The sequence below is a fragment of the Thermobia domestica genome, chromosome 11, assembly GCF_964235325.1.
Source record: "Thermobia domestica chromosome 11, izTheDome1.hap1.1, whole genome shotgun sequence".
In the NCBI taxonomy this organism is placed as follows: domain Eukaryota; kingdom Metazoa; phylum Arthropoda; class Insecta; order Zygentoma; family Lepismatidae; genus Thermobia; species Thermobia domestica.
In genome coordinates, this window is record NC_137464.1 from 171,989,303 (window position 1) to 172,011,154 (window position 21,852).

General features: G+C 35.2%; 1 protein-coding gene across 1 annotated transcript in view; it reads right to left on the reverse strand.

Moving 5' to 3' along the window:
- LOC145664561 (chaoptin-like) overlaps positions 1-21,852 on the reverse strand; it is a 408,745-nt gene that overhangs the window by 196,481 nt on the left and 190,412 nt on the right. The window contains exon 3 of the mRNA XM_081731332.1: positions 5,414-5,558. Coding sequence (XP_081587458.1) covers positions 5,414-5,558 — 145 coding nt within the window. The remainder of the gene's footprint in view (positions 1-5,413; positions 5,559-21,852) is intronic.

Below are 21,852 nucleotides of genomic sequence, written 5' to 3' on the forward strand. Positions count from 1 at the left end.
CAGATTGATCTGGTGTTATAACCATTACAAAAAAGATGTATGGCTTGCTACTCGTGAAATTTCATTCCCTTTGTTCTATCTGGGTGCTTTTTTTTTCAATAAGTGTACATATATATTTTTCAACTGATGTTCACAGAGTCGCAAATATAACTCGAGGCATTGGGAACGTGGATACAGGGATGTACCCAGGAAATAGGTCCTGTGAAATTTCAACTTCCCCAGAAATCCCTATTTTTCTGTAAACTTACTTTAATTATAGGGGTGATTATATATTTTTTCGAAGAGTGTATCCTTGTATTGAATTTTGACTCCTCCCGAAATAAATGCCTGTGTAGATGCCTCTGTGGGTATGTAGACGAATAGAGAAAAATAACATATTACGATGAAGAAACAGTTATGATAATTACATAAGCACAACTGTTATTTAGTAGTAACTATGCTTTGCAACCCGACGCCAAATGACAATCACTTAACATGATTCCCAGTTAGTAGATGTCATTCACGCCTCATTATCAGAAACAAGTGCATTGAATTCGAATTCACAGTACTTGCTTGTTTTAGTATGAAATTAGTGCTTTGTAGACTGAAGATGAATTTTGCAAATTCTAAAATACATTTTTTGAAAAACTGTAAATTTCAAAGATGTAGATTCCACTCCATTTGATAGAATCTGTTTGGGTTGAATTACCTATCTAGTTCACTGGTTAGAATAATTTCTTTGGCGAAACAGTATACCCTGGTCAAAATCTTTTACGTAAAATTTTGAAAACTGGGAATTTTCTATTTGATGTAAACTTTAAATAACGTTAGAAAGCAAGACTTTCTTCCATACTCTTATAAACATACTCATAAAAGGTCCCCAATATTCAATAGAAAAACCAATTTTACAAATTGTATAAACTATTACACTAGCAATTTGCAAGTACGTAATATTTATTAGTTTAGGAAAAGGTTGTAATCGATTGATTGGTTGGTTAGAATTTAGCCATCCTTTTCAGCATCGAGGCTATAAGAGACTAGAGATGAGACTATAAGAGATGAGATCCAATTTGTATTGGAAATAAGTGCCCTAGCAGAAATCGAACCAAGAACCATACACACGGAAAGTACATACTTTACCCGCTCATGTCAACTAAAATGTTTTAATGGGAGTGCTGAACAAGATGAACAAGATTCAGATGGAAGAGAAAACACAGTAGATTTGAGGAAAAGTTGGAAGTAACGAATAAGGATTAGAATAGAAGAAACAACAGTAAAAAGTGTAATTCGAAAAGAATATCGGGGTGGTGTTGACTTTCTTTAACATTATTTCAATATTAATTGGAAAGAATAAATAGTAAAGGTAGTCTCCCTTCTGGAAGTGACAATAAAGGATCAAAGGCTGTTTATAAAAGTAAGAACTCCACATTCTCTTCATCCCGGCACTCGTGAAGGCGATGTAGTTATCACGATTTTCCGCTCTTCTTCATGTCGAAAACAATATAATGCTGTGGTATTGGGATCTGACGTGATTCAATCCTAATATCATAGTTGATATGGGACTAATGGTACACCCGGAAGAAAAGCAAAGAATAGTAATGATTATTGCAGTTATCAGATCATCCTATATTCATGTTCATGTATTTCTTATGTATTACAAATTGCAATAAACAGTAGAAATACTTTAATTTTCTTCTACTACTGCTTTGCTAGTTTTTCCAAATCAACAACTCTTCTGTCAACCCAAGCTTTTTTACTTCAGAAACTGATATCGACAGCTACGACCAGAAACCTGTGGCCGGACGCCGGACCATGTCTACGAAGAATCTGGCCGCCATTTAAAAACTTAGGACATCGAGGTCCATCATCTCACTTTGGAGCCAGATCAGGTGCTGGCTTTTCATTCGTAAGATCTGAGGTGGGGTCAGAAGCAGATCCGTGTTTTGATACTAAAAGCTTCTTGTGGGCCCATGGACTTCAGTAAAAGTCAAACAGCCAGAACTTCCACATCGACCTCAAGAAACTACTAAGACTAACGATTCTCGATGTCAGGTTTGAGCATTCTTTAAAACTATTTGCCCTCTAAACTCACCTTTTATCTATTTGCATCTCTATTTTTGGTTTCTGCACCATTTTGTCGAGGCGTTTCGTTTTTATTTAAATGATTTAACATGCAACATCTACATATTTAGGTTAAGTTTCTGAGTTATTACAGTTAACTATAGTTTTCGACCTTTTGCATCACCAATATTGCTCTTAGAATAAAGCATATTATACGTTCGACTCCAGTATTGGAAAATGGCATCGAGTACTGGCTTCTGGAATCGAGTACTAGAAGATGGAATCAGAACAAGTCCCAATACCCCAACAATATGGTACTTGAAGTATGCGGTATATTTTTACAATTGGAAAATATAGCTTTTAAAATTAATTGCTTTCGACGGTTTTTTACTCCTCTTGATTCTGTCAAGAAGTAGGTCATGCAAACATACAGCTTCTCAAATATCATACTTGTTAGACAATTTGTACCAGAAGCAGGTCTCCACGCTGAATGAACTAAGTTACATAAGCAGCAACAGTAGCAAAATATGTAAAAGACAAAAGGGTTGTTATCTCTATCCCACAGATAACATCATCTTTAATTATTCCCACTCTCTCCTTTTGTGAATCTTGCACAAACACTCAAGTCGTTCTTTTTCTTCAACACTATGCGTGTTTGGGTACGTGTGGTTCCATGTATGATTTCAGACAGGGTTAGATTGAACAATGATTTCTTATTCCTCCTCAGAGGCGCTTCAGTTTAAAACCCGTTGCTTTATGACAAAGCAAACTATCCGCAAAGTGATGTATTTATATAGAATTCACTAGAAAACAATGCAGGTAGACTGGTTATGCAATTTTACTGGAAACAGTAAATATTGAAGTTATTTTAAATGTTGTGCGTGTGAAGAAAGGTAAGTCCGCATATTCCTTGTTAAAGTACAGGACAAAGTAACGAACGAAAATCATCATGAACCTCCAAGCTCTTTAGATTTTTCTTTCACACTATAAGTATTAGAATGGAGCTAATAACGTTGTGAATAACGATATAGTATGCTAATCTTTTCAAGAAAATGGGGATGAAGATTTTAAAGAAGACTTATCCAAACTTCAATTAAAATTACCTATAGTAGTAGCTTGCTTATCGCGATTCTCGATTTATTGCGGTTTATAATTTGAGGAAAAAATTTAAATTATTGCGCCCCAAATTCGAATTGATGCGTCCGCAAGATGCTGCTTACCAGCCCGCAGCCAGCCGCAAAAGTTTGAGGAGGATATGGCATTAAAAATTTTAAATAGCTTCACATCAATAATTACTAAAATTTTGTTCGCGTGGTAACTATAATCCTAATTATTCACTCAATTTACCTACTACTACTACTAATAATAATAATTGGCAAACTTGCACATCCTGCGCAAGCGCAGGAGACTTGTCTGAATGCTTGAATTTTTATATATTAATTTCCCTCTTTCCCTCTTCCTCTCCTAGGTTCTACCGTCAAAGTGGATATATATATAAACTTATATATATATATATATATATATATATATATATATAAACTTTCCAGACTTCAACGTCATCTATGTTGAAAATTTGATTGAGATCGGTCAAGTGGTCCAAGAATTATTAAGTTTTATTTATTTTTATATATCTCGCCCCTTCCGTTCTCATACCCTAAGTTCTACCGTCAAAGGAATATGGTAAAAACCAATCCAGGTCCGAACCTCGTCATATATCATCATTAAGATTTGTTCGGTGGTTTAAGCGTGATAAAGTCACAAAGACAGTCACTTTTATTTTTATTTTTTTTAACATATATGTCCCCTTTCTCCCCCGTCGGGGGACATACATTGTGCCGTCAAAGTAAAATGACGAAAACATCCCAGGTCCGAACCTTATCTATGTTGAAATTTTGACCGAGATCGGTCGCGTGGTTCAAGAGTTATTAAGTTTTACTTTTTTAAATATATAATTTCCCCTACTCTAAGTTCTACCGTCAAAGTGAATAGCTAAAAGCACTCCAAGGCCAGGACTGTATTTACGACAAAAATTTGATCGAAATCGGTCGGGTGGTTCAAGAGATTAAGAGTCACAAACATAGTCACTTTCAATTTGGATCTGAAATATTTTGTTCACAGACACTGCTATTAAGATATAGATAATATATGGAAAATGTTTATTAACACGTACAAAATCTGTCCTTTAAGGTGTAGATTCTTAACACATAATCGGCTAAGACTTCCTATAATCAAATTCTATTTATTGAAATATTTTGTAAATAATTCAATATTTTAGGAACGTAATAGAAGTATTAATTTTCATCAACCTTTCAAGCTTTTTTAACCACAATTTCTTTTATTTCAAATATCGATATTTCGGAAGAAGGGAGGGAGCTCTTAATATTACTCTTACTAATTTAGTGACTTAAAATAGAGATAAATTAGATAAGATTAAGTATGCTTAATACTCTTTACTATTTAAAATTATTCAATTAATGATACTAAGGAATATATTTACATATTTCAAAATAAATGAAATAAAGGATACGCACCACCGCAATAATCTTTCTCCTTTCCATATATATCATAAACTTAAATCAAGTTAGGTTGCAGTTTCTACTAAAACGTTTATTTATGAAATATAACAAAATCATAAAAGGCTTTTTTATTTTTTTTTTAGAAAACTTCGAAGAAAACTCACCATCATGGTTAAATTACTACTTGTTGATTTTTCACTTGAAATGACATGTGCCATATTGCAGGGTGATTGTTGTGTTTATTTAAAAAATATGAGGAATATCGCCCGAGTCTTTCTTTAGAAAATTGTATGAAAAACGCATCTCAAGAAGAAACCTTGTGGGTATTTTTAGAAGAAACAACTCATATCATATAGAGCTGTTAATGAAATATGAACAACATCGGCTAAGGAGCTCTTGAGGAAACCGTCTGAAAACAAAATCGGCTGAGGAGCTCTTGGGTAAAACGTCTGAAAACAAAATCGGCTGAGGAGCTCTGGGGGAGTTACCTGAAAACAAAATCGGCTGAGAAGCTCTTGGGGAAACTGTTTGAAAACAAAATCGGCTGAGGAGCTCTTGGGGAAACTATCTGAAAACAAAATCGGCTGAGGAGCTCTTGAGAAAACTGTCTGAAAACAAGATTTAGATTTAGATTTTTCTTATTCGTGTACTAACAAAAGAAACTTGAGGAACACATGTTATAACGTGACACCCCTACGAGACGTACTTAGTAAACTTTGAAAGTTCTTTCATTAGAAAGTAAGAAAAGAAAAGTTGGAGAACATTGATTGTATGTCCTTTACAACAACATAGACTAAATATGCTTGAACTGTTATTTAGGCCCAAAATATGCATTTTAGGAAATGGTAGATACTTACGTGAAAGCTCTATCTCCCACGTAGAGGATTCGGTTACTCATTAACATTAATGATTCAATTTGAGCACCAGTCATGGCATCATTCTCCAAAGCTTCCAACCCAGAATTCACAATATCCATATGGATGACTGGACCAAGATTCAAATCTGGAAATAAATAAATAATTTTAACACTTTAGCGGGCAACTCGATAACAAAAACAATTATCCATATTTGATTTTAGTAACTCTTTACTATAAGTTAACATGTGTTATCTTTCAACAAGATTAGGGCCTATAGTTAAACAAGTTATCAAATTCGTATAAATTGGGAGCGTGATTGACGTACAGCATCAATTTTTAGGATTGCTAAGAAATTAAGTTTTCTCGATTCTCTTGGAAACAAAGCATAAGGATTTCCACTAGTGCTCGGAATTGATTTGAATTCCAGTTTGGATAGAGGGTTAATGGAAAGACGGAACCTATTCGTGAGAAGATTAATCGATTGCAAAAATCGCAACTTGATATCTCGTACCATTTTAGCTTATGGAAACCAGTATTGAAGCCGGAAGTAATAGTAAATTTGAACCACTTCTGGTTTTGGTAAAGTGTTGTGGATAATCATGTTATGTTACTTTGAGACGATGAATCGTTTTAAAAAATATTTCTCGCTATCTCTTACAATGTTTTTGTTCTATAATGATAAATGTTGAAACCGGAAATTACTAATTTGTATCTCTTCCGGTTTAACTAGAGAGTTAAGAAAGAAGAAGGGATCTATTTTTGAAACGTTGAGTTGCTGCAAAAATCTGCTTCTCGATATCTCTAACCATTTGTGCTTTTACAGTTCTAGACAGACAAAGGCGTTTTTATAAGACTTCTGCCATTTATGCATATAGTATAATTCGAAAGTCTATAGACTTAAACATGTGTGTCTAGTGGTGTAGTGAATAGACAGATTTATTAACCTCATAATGTTCCTAAAATAGAAATACGAATCAGAGTATGTTTTACAACTATACTCTCTTTTTCAATTCTCTATTTGCTATATGACGACTCCCTCACAACCATGACAACTACTATTTTAATCGGAAGATATTTCGGTGTTTTATATGTAAAAATTTTGCTAAATAAAGATGACATCGAAAAAATCGAAAGAATGAACTCCTGCAAAATTCTAGAAAATTTACCAGCCAAAAATCTGTGAAGCCCGTCTACTTCACATAATACGTAATAAATTAAACAGAGCATTTGTCAGCACACGTAGCATCAACAGATACAAATGATTACAAATTTAACGATGCCATTTATATTGCGTGAATTCTTAATACAAGAAATAGTTTTCCGTGTTACATTTCTTTCTAAAATAAACAAATCAGGAAATATGAATTGTCATATTACAAAATAATAATAATAATAATAATAATAATAATAATAATAATCATAATAATAATAATAATAATAATAATAATAATAATAATAATAATAATAATAATAATAATAATAATGTCCAAAACTTTAAATATCATCGCAACATTTCTTTTTGAACGAAATCTCTAAAATTCTTATTTGTTCACGAAGAGAAAAAGAATCAGATATCGTTCTCCTTTCATTAGCTTCCAAAATCTCAACCCCCTTCAACTGCAACCTAAAATGCTTATTACACTTTATATTTTCCCAGACTGTACAGGGTGTTTCAAACCAACACCGATAACGTTTGGGAGGTGATTCCTGACACCGAGATAAGACGAAAATTATAAACCAACCTGGATGTACAAATGCTTCCTTTAGGAGTTACAGGCTACCGACAACGTAAAAAAATGAACTGTAAAGACCCATAGCTCCAATATTATAGGACCTACCGTAGTCGGGTCAAGACTTCACCTAGAAACTAATATGTGCCCTATTCAAATATCCATGTTTCAGAATCCTGCGGTACTTCCGCAACAATTTTATAGAGGTAGTTGGTGAGTACTTCAAATTACATGCCCGTAGACAAACTGCCTCTATAAAGTTTGTTGAGTGAGTACCTTAGAATTCTGAAACATGGATTTTTGGATAGGGCACATACTAATTCCTAAATGAGGTCTTGACACGACTACAGAAGGTCCCATGGTTTTGGAGCTATGGACCTTTAAAGTTCATTTTTTTACGTTTTCGGCAGTCTATAACTCCTAAAGGAAACATTTGTGCACCCAGGTTGGTTTATACTTTTCGTCTTATCTTGGTGCTAGGAACCACCTCGCAAACGCTTTCGGTGTTGTTTTGAAACACCCTGTATATATAAGTCAGATCAATAGTATAATTCATATTATACTCTTTTAAATTAATTACCTTTTATTGAGATATTTTCATACGCGGTGGTTTATTGTTGCGTTCGACATTCCTGCTATACATCAAATCGTCTGGTTATATTTTTCTTTGACAATATTTTTCTTTCTGTTTTCTGGAGAAAATTACACCGTCTCTTCAAGAGTAGCTTTTTATACGGAAAATGAAAATGGGATTTCTACAAAATACTTTCATCACAAAATAAATTCTATAAAATTATATTATTTAATGAATGTGTTGTAAAAAATGTCTGTAGGTTAAAAGAGTAACAATTAGAAACACTAGGGTACAAAGACCTATTGGGTAATCTAATAAATGCCTTAGTTCCAAATCTGGTGTCAATATGTTAAACGATATCACCTTTATTTCTTTGTAGACACAAAAGATGACACCGGTCACCGGATTACATCTTTTGTTCGAGTACACAAAAGGGGTCACCAGGGCCTGGTTGTCGTTTCGCAGACACGCAGACAAACCCGATGACCCTAAACCAGCAGAAGTATAAACTCTACAGCAATTACTGAAGAATTTTATAGTGGGATAATGATGCCCACTACTCAAGTTCGAATATTCATGTATTTGATTCCTGATGTGGTATTTCTTAATCAAGGTACCTTGTCTTGACTATATCAAATACAAATATAATTTTATTTTATTCGTCTTTTCGTACTAAAAAAAAAAATAATGCAGTGGTTTTGAAAATAGACTATACAAAACGATTTAACGAAATATTAATCAGTTCAACAATATCTCCACATGGCAAGATCCATAGGTTTGGTCGATTAAATCTTTGATGATGTTTCGTAAGAATATATAGGTTTCTTTACGGTGGTTTTCACCCGTTTACACTCTGATAGACCTTAGATTTATCTTTTAAGTAAATATTTTGATTCACATGAACGTATACAACAGGATAGAAAGAAAATTATAAATTTAGTAAGAAGAATGAAAGAAAGAGAAGAGGATTTTGTTTGTTAGAAATATATTATTAGCCTACGCATGCTAACTATACGCCTGATGATGTATCGTCATCTTAGGTCAAACGGATCACGAATCTGTCCGGGTCAGTTCGGGTTTTGTGGATCACGTGTCACAAAATTCGTAACCTGTCACATCCAGGTTGAAACAAGACAATTAGACAGAGGAATACAGAAAATGCTTTCCTTTTTCGCCATGTGAGCCCCACGAAATTAGTAGACTGGATAAAATGCCGATTTATTATCCACCATCAGAAGACTTTCTTTATTTGCATTGCTATTCGGAAGGAAAAAGACAGAAAGCAAAAATTGAAAGAAGTAAGCATGCAAGAATGCGATTTACTTTTCAGTCCGTCATTTTAGAAAATAATTTTCAGATAATTTCATAATTGACTTGCAATGAACATAGACTCACGCATATCTTTATAAAATAATTTTATGAAGTGTTAATATTTCATAAACATCTTTCTTAAGTTTCACAGCTTAATATTGTGTTTCTTTAAGTTAAAATCGAATTAAACCGCTCAGTATTCAGTAAATTGCCGCAATGAATAAATCTAACCAATAACTACAGTTTCTAGTACATATACATATAATTACAAAACTGTTTAAAGTTAAGATTTACGTTCTTCAAATGAAATGTTTATATAATACAGAGTTGGTGTAAATGATTCATTCGTTTTAAAAAGGCTATATTTTCAAACCCATTACACATATATACGCATGAATTGCACGAAAAGAACCACAAATTCACCAATTTGAATTGTGTAGAATTTGGCAACCCCTTATTGGCACATCCCAGTTCGTGACTTCCTAAACGACAAACTTCCACATCACTGGATTGTGCGTATTGGTGAGAATGTCCTAGCTTTGTTTCCTGGACTCCCAGATCTTCTGATTTAACCCCCTGCAACTTCTTCCTGTGGGGGTACGTTAAAGACCTTCTTTTACGTACCTCCTCTACCTCAATCCTTAGTCGAGCTCAAAGAACGCATCAGCACTGCAGTGCAAACAATTGACAGGACCATGCTACAAAATATAAGGAATGAGCTCGAATATTAGCAAATATCCTTTTCAAAATGAAAATGAATGGTCCTTGAAAAAACTGATGCAAATAAAAAACATGAAATTTACAATTCACAGGACTATGCTACAAAATGTATGGAATGAGCTCGAGTATCGTGTGTAGACGTGTGTCGTGTCACCAAAGGAGCACATATTGAACATTTGTAGAGGGTGTATGAAGTTGGTGAGTTTGTGGTTCCTTTCATATATCTTTCAAGTGTGTAGCTGTAATACTTTTGAAATTAAAGCTTTTCAAAATGAATGAATGATTTATGCTCGCCCTACACTGAGAAAAAAATGTAGGTGGCATACTTAAAAACGTAGGTTACATTCGTAATTCCTGTAGTTTCTGGACTTAACGTACAACCGTATATAACATCCTGCAGCAAACGTATAGCTGAAAAAGTATGTATTATACGTACTGTCTGCACAAGTGCAATGACGTCATTCGTGTGACGTTATCTGCAGTAACAAGTATATACGGAGGTAATATCTAGCTTTGTGACGTCAGGGTCGTATGTAGCATGTGGGTAAATAATGACGACATACACTGACTATCAGGACGGAGCATGATTTCAAGAAGTATGCAATATACGTTCTGTACGTATGTTTCTTGCGTTCAACTAAGGACAGCATCTATATTGTACTTGTGCCCCATACGTACGACTAGATACAGTATACGTATTGTACGTATGTATTATACAGATTTTCCTTATGTCGCACACAGCTTGTCCAGATACAGCATACAGAATATCCGTATGCACCATACAGAGTGCATATATGTAGCTTACAGACTGTCTGCATGCAGCATATAGATTATACGTATGTCGCGTACAGGTTGGCCATATGTAATGTATAGATTGGATGTATATAGCTAATAGGTTGTCCATATGAAATATACAGATTTTACCTGTATCGAATACGTATTGCCTTCTTGTAATGTATGGATCGGACATATGCAGGATCTAGAGTGTACGTATAGTGCACCATTATTAAAGTGCTGCAACATACTGCAAAGTGCATGATACATTCTTACTGTAATGTTGTCAAATATTGTTTTACTCTGTATGAAAACAAAAATAGCTTAAAATACGGTTGATCTCCTTTGTGCCAATAATAATAAAATTAACAATACTACACTTTTCAAATCTTAGTTTGGAGCAGTGAAACTGTCCAAAGAAATGTATTTACCTGCAGGGTGTCCTATAAGTTTGGGCTTCCTGCTAATTCGTTGGAAAGCTACTGCAAAGTCAAGTGTTGAAAAGTGACACAAGCGTTAATTTTAAAATTATGGGCACAAAGCAGGGGCGGATCCAGGACGGACTTCTGGGGGGGGGCGGTCGGCGGTAATACTGCTACTTTTAAGAGCTCCAAACTTGTTATGGATGGGTTTATTTATATATAAAATAAGAAAGTTTCCTCTTGTGGGGGGGGCGATCGCCCCGATCGCCCCCCTCTGGATCCGCCCCTGGCACAAAGGAGGTTAACCATATATTAAACTATTTTCGTTTCCATACAGAGTAAATCAATATGTGATATATTACTGTAAGAATTTATCATATGGTTTGCAGTTAGTTAATTGCAGCACCTCAATAATAATGCAAAATGCACAGCCTTATACAATCCTATATTCAAACTCAAACAAGATTTACGTACAATCATTTATTAAGCTGTTATCATCCATTGCTTGTACGATATAAAGATTATTTTACCTCATTCTTTTCCTTAATAGTATCTTCTACTAAAGTGCAGTTGTTACCACAAGAGGCCTGAATAGAATTTTCCAGAAATAACTTCTCTGTACATTTTAATTAACAGGTATTTTTTTTTTAAAAATGTCGCAATAATTAAAAGTGTGGTGTCAGCCGGAAACGCATTCGCTTACAATATTATTCCTACTCAGTACTCGCCATTAAAAATGAAACACCAAGAAGGAGACTGGGTAGATGCGCCAAAGTTCCCAGGCCGATACCTAATAGTAAGTGCAGAATACTCTTAAACGTTCGCTGTATTCGCTGTGTGACAACGTGGTGACAGCGGAGGCGTTGTGCAGCCATCGACTAAACATATTTATTCTTCCCTGCTATAGACATTCTGCAAATTTGGACTTTCCTGGATGCATCCTTCTTAATGCAACATTTTAAGGAAAGAGCAATTTAACAGTCTCATACATTGCTTAAAGAAAGAGCAATGATTCTCAGAATTACTCGGAAGATATATATACACAATAATTTAAAACGGTTATTTCAAACTTTGCAATTCAAAGCACGAAAAGAACTATAGATAAAGGAACACTGATTTTAGCCAAATAGTAATTAGTAAACTCAATCACACTCAGTACCATTAGTTGCTTGGTGTTATCCGTAAGTCAGAGATCACGGTATCTCATTTCGTGTAGATTTTTGCATTTGTTTAACGCTAAAAATGTATTTTATCGCTAATTGAACCCAGTACCATATATATACCGACAGGACGTACCTTAGTCACAAGGTGACATGAGTGAAACACTAAACTATTCGATTGACACCTGCGGCCTTGTCAACACTAGAGAAAGTTACAAAGTGATTAAGTAAATACGGAACATAGTTCATACAAAGTATAGCGATGTATGAAGTCTCCGTTTCATACGACTTGGATAAAGGATACATCTGAAATAGCAACAAAGAAATATATAATGATTTCTCTGGATAATTTGGATTAGTCCAGAATTCGAACACACACACGCTGGTAAGTCCAACATTTTTTTTAACTTCTTTCTTCGGATTCCCAATAAAGTTGACTACTGAAAAGCTGAGTTATAGATTCTGTATTAAAACAACACCTTCGCTAGACATGTTCAGTATACACATTGTCTTACATACAGAACAATACATTAGTTATTAATGCATGTCTGAAATAATAGTGCTTCGTATAGAATTTTACTTCATCCAATCGCAATAGCACAAAGATAAAAAATATTGCTAGGGATAATGTTCTTATTACAGAGAAAAAGAATTAAAATGACTTAACATTAACAATCATTTTCTTTAAACAGAGATAATATTTTATTATAATTTATGGAAGAAAGAAATAATTTGTAGTACAGTATCTTTATTAGGGTTATATATTCGTACAAAATAATGTAAGTACAACTGAGTCTGTCTTCAGAAAGGGCGTACTTTTAGCCACAACCTACACTGCTTCTTTTGACTGTCTTTCAAGCAGAATCCTGGTTTGATGCACGAAATACCTGCAACAAAAATCAGAAAATATTTAAAATGTTATATTCAGTGTGCTTAATTTGGTTGTACTTAACAATACAAAGTATCTTAACATTTTTGAGATTAAATGGACAAAATCTGTTCGGTCAGGTATGGACTTTTGGGTTGCACGTAGAAAAACTATGAAGTGTTTATTGATGCTGAACAACAACTCAAAATGTATTACCATTCAAAAGTAAGTGGGTACCTCAATGGTGTTCGGGCTACCATGGGGTACCTAATGTCTGTATTTTTTAGATATATGAAAATATATGTCTCTAAAATGTAAGGAACTGACATCTGTTTACCGAAAACCTCAACTCGGTAAGCCTTATGGATATCGAGATATGGGAAAATAAAGAGCGACACTACAGAACTGTGGAGTTTGCGTACTAGATGGTGCAGTTTCGGAAACGTAATTACGAGGGCTTACAACAACCTCAAAAGTAGTTTCAATTAAATACACTACACACACGCCCTGATGGGGGTTTTCGGGTACCATGATATTCCCAGAACTCTCATTTCTAAATATTCTAAAATATGTCTTAATAACGTTTTAAAGAACGTTAGAGGTGTGTGTTTACCGAAACCGCAAGTCGGTACGCCTAACAGTTACCGAAATATGGTGAAATAAAAAGCGACACCATAGGTACGTGGAGCTTGCATATTAGACAGTACAATTTAGAAAATTAATTAAAATATGACTATCAAGATATTGTCAAATAAAGGGAGGATCCATATAGTTATGGGGTTTTCGTGTTAGGTGGTAAAATTTCCGAAACCGGTCATGTAAAGTTAATAAGCATCAGTAGCAATTTCATCTTAAAATAATTAGGTATTTCCATGGAGTTTAAGAACATCATGGGGTCTACCAAGATTAAATTTTAAAAGTTTTGTAAAATATATTTTGACATTTGTAAAGAGTATTAGAAATATGTATTTACCTAAAAGTTCCAGCTAGTACATCTAGCAGCTAGAGAGACACCATACAATAAAAGCGTATTAGATCTTGAAATTTCAGAAAACAATTATTGATCCTAACAAAAGTTAAATAAGATGGTACTTATATGGGTTAAGTGAGAACCTCAGACTCGTCAGTACAATTTCGATCGAAAGATTAATTCAGCTCTAAATTTTCTTTGGACAATTCCAAGCGTTCATCGGGCTCTGAAATAAAGTGAACATTTTTTGTCAATATCTAATATAGCAAGCGAGATATAAGGAATTATGTATTTTATGACGTCGTAAAAATAGAGACCCACATGGATTTGTACTTTTGAGTATTTGCTGTAAGAAGAAGAAATTTCAGAAAACAACCGTATATACCTTAATAGACAATTAAATGGGCGGGGGCACAGTGGCTTAGTGGTAGAGTGCTTACCTCTGGTGTATTGGGTTCTTGGTTCGATCCACGGCCAAGTCAGTTTGTAGTGGACATCGTATTCGTGGGTTTTCTCGGGGTACTCTCCTCCCACCTTTGCATTCCATCAATTCTGTCAACAACATTCACTTGCTTTAATCATAATCTCCCTGAGACTAAAATGCATAATCGTGGGTCGCTACACTGAAATATTTCCTTTTATTTAATTTTAAAATTAAATAGGGAGTTAAGTATGATCGTATTTCTATGGGTTAAGTGAATACTCCAATAGTTTCTGCAAAAAAAAAAAAAAAAAGATTAGTTAAATACCCTACCACTAAGCTACTGTGTCCCCGCCCACTGAATTGTCTATTAAGGTATATACAGTAGTTTTCTGAATTTTTTTCTTTTAGGAAAGACCCAAAAGTACAAATCCATAAAGATCTCTATTTTCACGTCATAAAATATATAATTCCTTATATCTTATTTACTATCTTAGATATTGACAGCGAATTTTCATTCTTTTGCACAGCTCGATGAACCCTTGGAATTGCCTGAAGAAAACCTAGGACTGAACTAATCTTTCGATCGAAATTGTACTGAGGTACTGATTTAACCCATAGAAGTACCATCTTATTTAATTTTGTTGCGACCAATAATTGTTTCCGAAATTTCAAGCTTTTATTTCACAGTGTTTCTCCAGATGTTAGATGTACTAGCTGGAAGTTTTGGGTAAATACATATTTCAAATACTGTTTACAAATGTCAGATTATATTTTCAAAAGCTTTTAAAATTTAATTTTGGTAGACTCCATGATGTTCTAACACCCCATGAAGATATCTAATTACTTTAAGATGAAATTGCTACTGGTGTTTATTAACTTTCCATGACCGATTTCGGAAATTTTAGCATCTAACACGAAAACCCCTTAACTGTGTTGGTCCTCCCTTTATTTGACAACATCTTGATAGCCGTTAGTCATATTTTAATTCAATTTCCGAATTGTAGCGTCAAGTATGCAAGCCCCACATACCTATAGTTTATTCCCCCCCCTAAAAAAATCAGTTCTTTACATTTTAGAGACATGTATTTCCATATATCTAAAATGCAGAAATTAGGTACCGCATTGGAACCCCATTGGAGTACTCACTTACTTTTGCATAGCAAGGTAAAAACGCCAGTGGTTCTCACTTTAAGTTTGAAAACATACTATTTTGTCTCTTCTCTGAGCATCGTGAATCTGTCGGAGCTGTACCATAGTTGGAAAGACTCACTGATCCTTCCTATAGTGACCATGTAGTCAGAATTCAAAAAGGAGTAGCCCTTGAAGGAAAAACAATATTTTAAAATCCTTGCACCAGTAGTCGTCACCTTAAAATCAAAATGTTCCAGTAGTAGTCAGGATTTTCTACCAGTGTTCATCACTCAAATAACTTGACAATTTATTCAAAAACGCACTGTGTATCAGTTTAGGGTTGAGAATACAATATAAAGTAGTAAGCTTAATAACTTTGCATCACTTTTAGCACTCAAGAAAGAAAATAAAAACGTTTTTACATACTTTTTAAAGCAATTTCAGAAAGAAAAATGTTAACTGAATACAAAAGTTAACTGTATATCACTTCCACGTTAAGAGTACAATATTAAATACTATGTTTAATAACTATACGTCACTTTAAACTCCCGATAATGAACATAAACAATTGTACATACATTTTAAAAACAATCTGAGAAACAAAATAAGTTAACTGAATTCAAAATTTAATTATACATCACCTTAAGCTTAAGAATACACTATAAAATGCTGAGATTAATAAAAAATGAAATCTTTAAGTTTAACGTCCCACGGTTATGCCGGTTAGGATAAGGAGACGGTGATAATGAGAAATGAGTGAAATGGTGGAATGAACAAAGTGGGAGGAAACGGGAGAACCCCGAGAAAACCCACGAGCAAGGTGTTTGTCCACCACAAAGTCCACACGGCGCGAGTTGGGATCGAACCAGGGACCCCAAGCACCGGAGGTGAACGCTCTACCACTGAGCCACCGCCCCCCCTGAGATTAATAACAATGCATTACTGAAGAATGAAAACAAAAATGTTTTAGCTACCTATATTGTATTTACATGTTATTTCTCATTAACATTTTTTTTTTTTTTGATAACTCATGATCAAGTCTAGGGATGCGCAAGAGAAAAGATTTGAGGTTGTCTTCTCTCGAAAAGGTGCCGCGAAAGTTGTCTCGTCTCGAAAACTGGATCCGTTTCTATTGGAAAAGCTCTATCTTGTCTCGAATTTCGTAACAAAAATTGTCTCGTCTTGTCTCGTGCGCATCCCTAATCAGGTCCATAGCCAAAAACTTCATTTCGGAGGGTGCTCGATAGGGCTTTGGGATATCCGAATTTAGATATAGATAATCGATGTCGACAAACTATCGAAACTTGTTCGAAATATCGAAAAATACAGCAATATCGAAATATAAACAATATCAAAAATCGAAAATATAGAAATATGAAAGAGATCAAAAATATGGATATATCGAACAAAAATGGATATATGATCTTGGAATACGATTTGGTGGAATAATGAGGGAGAAAAATAATCATTGATTAAATATTAAATTGAAAAGAAATAAGAGCCTGACGCTCAAATACTTATCTATCCGGCACCCATCTTGATCCCCATAAAATATCATGAAGTGCTTCATTGATTCTAAACCCAATAATAGTAATTTAACAATAAACACAATATATAATTTACTACGCACCTTGAAATGTAGAAATTAATGATTGTAATCCCCAGCTTTCCAATAGACCTTTGATTTCTCCAAATGAAGATTCGGATATCTTGTTTCTTCTCAAGCAATAATGGGTTACAATAATCAGTTGCAGTCCAAAGCCAAGTCACTAAGTTAAGCATAAAAATAAAAGAATTCATTAGTTAGATGCATACAAAATCCTACGCATGTAAATCCGAATCTACTTGTATTAAATTGTAAATTTAAACAAACTAAATTATACTACAGTTATAGTGACATCAAACATACATTAAATAAGGTATACAGGGTGTCTCAAAAGTCCCCTGACATAGGGTAACTCTGTTATTATCAGAGTTACAACAGAATGTAGGAGGGAAAAGCATATCCAATTATGATGTTTTCAATCTAAAGTGAAGGAATTTTTAAAATCGGATGACCCGTTTGCGCTGTACACTCTCTATGCGCCCAATGTGAAATGAAAATGCAACGTTGCCATTTACCTGGACCCACAACAGAAGTGAGTGAAGTTACTGTCTTTTACGCTAACATGTCGATGGCCAGCCCCCGTTTCAAACAGTAACTTCATTCACTTATGTCGTGGGTCCAGGTAAATGACAACGTTGCATTTTCATTTAAAATTGGGTGCATAAAGAGTATACAGCACATTCATCTTGTCCGATTTTTTAAAAAAGTGTTCACTTTAGATTGAAAACGTCATATTTCGAGATGTTTTTCCTCTTACATTTTGTCGTAACTCTGATAATAACAGAGTTACCCTATGTCAGGGAACGTTTGAGACATCCTGTATACATCATAAGAGGTTCCTTTCTTAATTCTACACGGATGTGGTTTCATTGAATGTGAGGTGGGTGATACACATTAGGCCTTTTGGGAGTACGTCACACGGACGACCGTAATTTTGTGTTCAAAATTTTTATGAACTGGTGGGATATGTGATACATATGGCCACGGGCTAGAATTTTCTCAGTATGTCAAATATGCAATCAGATTTCATGCAGCTTAATTTGGTGAAAAGCTATTGCCAATTGAACGTTACATTTACCTCTTTCTTGCAGATGTTGAACCATGCCGTTAGCACGTGAGGAATGGATCGAAATAATCAAACTGTGGGGCGGGAGGAGTATATGTGCAGTGGTTGCCGATTGCAGAGTCATCCACAATGTGACTCTGTGTCACATGTTTCAGTGTCACAGTAATTAACTAAATTTGAGAAGACGGGCACATTCGTGAACATACATCGTAGCGGTTCAAACTCGCGGGACCTTGTTCCTTCCCCATTTTGAACCGGTACATGAAAATGCCATTTACTCCATGTTTGCCTGCGCCGATTTTGAAAATTCCTTCACTAATCGATTTCTCCCGTTGAGTACTACAAGAACCAGTTAAAATCTCGCGGGCCCTTTATTCTTCCCCATTTCGAACCGGTACATGAAAGTGCGATTTTTTTTCATGCTTGCCTGCGCCGATTTTGAAAATTCCTTCACTAGTCGATTTCTCTCGACGAGTACTACAAGAATCAGTTAAAATCTCGCGGTCCTTTTTTCTTCCCATTTTGAACCGGTACCTGAAAATGCGATTTTCTTCATGTTTGCCTGTGCCGATTTTGAAAATTCTTTCAGTAATCTATTTCTGTCTTCGAGTACTACAAGAATCAGTTAAAATTTCGCGGGCCCTTTTTTCTTCCCCATTTTGAACCGGTACATGAAAATGCGATTTTCTTCATGCTTGCCTGCGCCGATTTTGAACATTCCTTCACTAATCGATTTCTCTCGTCGAGTACTACAAGAATCAGTTAAAATCTCGCGGTCCTTTTTTCTTCCCCATTTTGAACCGGTACATGAAAATGCAATTTTCTTCATGCTTGCCTGCGCCGATTTTGAAAATTCCTTCACTAGTCGATTTCTCTCGACGAGTACTACAAGAATCAGTTAAAATCTCGCGGGCCCTTTTTTCTTCCCATTTTGAACCGGTACCTGAAAATGCGATTTTCTTCATGTTTGCCTGTGCCGATTTTGAAAATTCTTTCAGTAATCTATTTCTGTCGTCGAGTACTACAAGAATCAGTTAAAATCTCGCGGGCCCTTTTTTCTTCCCCATTTTGAACCGGTATATGAAAGTGGGATTTTTTTTTTCATGCTTGCCTGCGCCGATTTTGAACATTCCTTCACTAATCGATTTCTCTCGTCGAGTACTACAAGAATCAGTTAAAATCTCGCGGTCCTTTTTTCTTCTCATTTTGAACCGGTACCTGAAAATGCGATTTTCTTCATGTTTGCCTGTGCCGATTTTGAAAATTCTTTCAGTAATCTATTTCTGTCGTCGAGTACTACAAGAATCAGTTAAAATCTCGCGGGCCCTTTTTTCTTCCCCAAGCCAATATTTTTTTTGTATATTTTGAATGTATTCAAGTATGGAACAAAAGTATTATATAATTCCCTTAGTAGGCTTCTCAACTTAATATTTTTCAACTTAAATTTTATTTATTTTAATTATTTATTTTCTTGTGACTCAATATTTAATTGCAATCGTTCATTGGGGAGAAGGGTGGCCATTCTCAAATATATAAATATAGTATTCTTAAAATTTATGTGTTCTCGTACTATTAGTTTCTTCCACTAGACCTGGAAATTGCAAAATTAATACCTGGAAAACCTGCAAAATTCAGGGAAATTGAGTTCCATATTTATGTATGAACACTGCTATTTACATTTTTTTTTTTCGAATAGGGAGAACTGTACGAAAGGGTGGTTTGAGAATAGTATAACAGTAGGTTTCTGGGAGTGTTGTTCGAAATGAAATCTTTAAGTTTTACGTCCCACTATTATGCTGGCTAGGCTCAAGATGACGGGGTGTTGTTCGGTGGGGGTCAATGTTGCCAATTTTGGGTAAAGTCGCTAAATAAGGGGAATTCGACCTCAACGATAGCGCAGGGTGACCATAAAATTTTCAGTTAAAAACGGGACAGGTTCTTGCAACACTAGACTTTTAGATCTACCTTTGTTCTTATCAGTGCCTTGATATCAGAGTTCCCCCTCTCTCTCTCCGTTACAGAGCGGGTACTTATGAAAAAGGAAAGACACGTTGAAGTTTGTTTAACACACAACCAACTGCTAAAACCTCTGCTGCCTTTCGAGCAGTACTGCGAACTATAGCGTATGTTTAATATAGGGATTTTCAGTTCAATTTTTGCCGCTTTGTTATTATTAATACTTTTAAAAGGAGTAAAGGTACTGGGTTTGTTATTTACTTCTTTCATTTACATAAAACGGGACGAATACTACTTTTTTCCATCTACTGACGGGACGGCCGCGACACGCCCCTAAAACGGGACTGTCCCGGTCAAAACGGGACGTATGGTCGCCCTACGATAACGACAAAAAAAAAAAAATCCGATTGGAGACTTTTTTGGGTGATTTTTAAATAACGATTTACCTACTTACACATTTAGCGACTTTTTGCTGCAAACAAAATGTTCATCTGTAGAGAAGCATTATTAGTTCAAAACAGTTTTTACGTTCTTTTTTTCTGTTTGTTTTAATCAGCACAAGTGATGAAGAGTTTGGAAATACAGCGTACTCACTACTCCACAATCCTGCATTGTTATGTTACCCTTGCCCTCTAACGAAGAATAACTACAAACTTGATGTCCTTTAGTTCGCAGAGTTTCCGTTGAGAGACACACGTAATACATCATTACCGATAGCAACAAGATTAGCTATACAGTGAAAGTCATAAGTATTCGTACACTGACTGCAAACTATGAATAAATGCCTGTAGCTCTGAAGTCCTTGGAGATAGAGCATTGAAACAAACGGCACTGCATTCTGCATTAAGATCTTTAGTATTTACAAAAGAAACATTCCGTGAATGTGGAAACATAGATAAATAATAACAAAAGAAACAAAAGTGGACATGGTTTTGATGTGTCAAAAGTATTCGTACACGTATGAAACGTCCAGAAAGAAAATGATTGTGCATGATTCAATACTTGGATGGGTATCCTTTGGCCCTAATTACAGCTAGAAGCTGCTTCGGTATCGATTGCGCCAAATGTCGAGAATCTTCAACTGTTATAGAAACTCATTCCTCTTCAAGTGCAGTTTGCAAAGAACGTTTACTCGCAATGCTGCGATTGCGGAGTTTCTTTTCGAGTCAATACCATAACACTCAATCGGATTAAGGTCAGGCGATTGATGAGGAGTGGCCAGTTGCTTTGGCACATTGTATAGTAACCAGAACTTCGTATTGCGTGCCGTATATTTGGAATCATTATCCTGGTGAAATATAAAGTGGTCGTGCAGGCCCATTTGATCAGCACTAGGACGTAGATTTTTCTTCAAGATATCAGTATACATATGCTGGTATATAATACCGTCGATAGTTGTCAACTTTCACACTCCCAAAGCACGCATGCGCCCCCAAACTAGCACTTCTCCACCTCAATGCTTGACGGTTTGCTGCAGATATTTCGGGTTCATCTCTGTATTTGGCTCACGCCACATTATTTTCCTATCGTCGGAGCCAAACACACTAAATTTACTATCATCTGAGAATATAACTTTTTCCCAGAAAGCTACATCTTTGTTCATGTAAGCTTTCGCAAACCGGAGCCGCTTCTTCCTATTCATCTCGGAAGCAAAAAATTTCTTTCAAGCAACGCGCCCATTATAACCTTGTTTGTTTCACGCACGACACACAGTACTTTCCGAAACT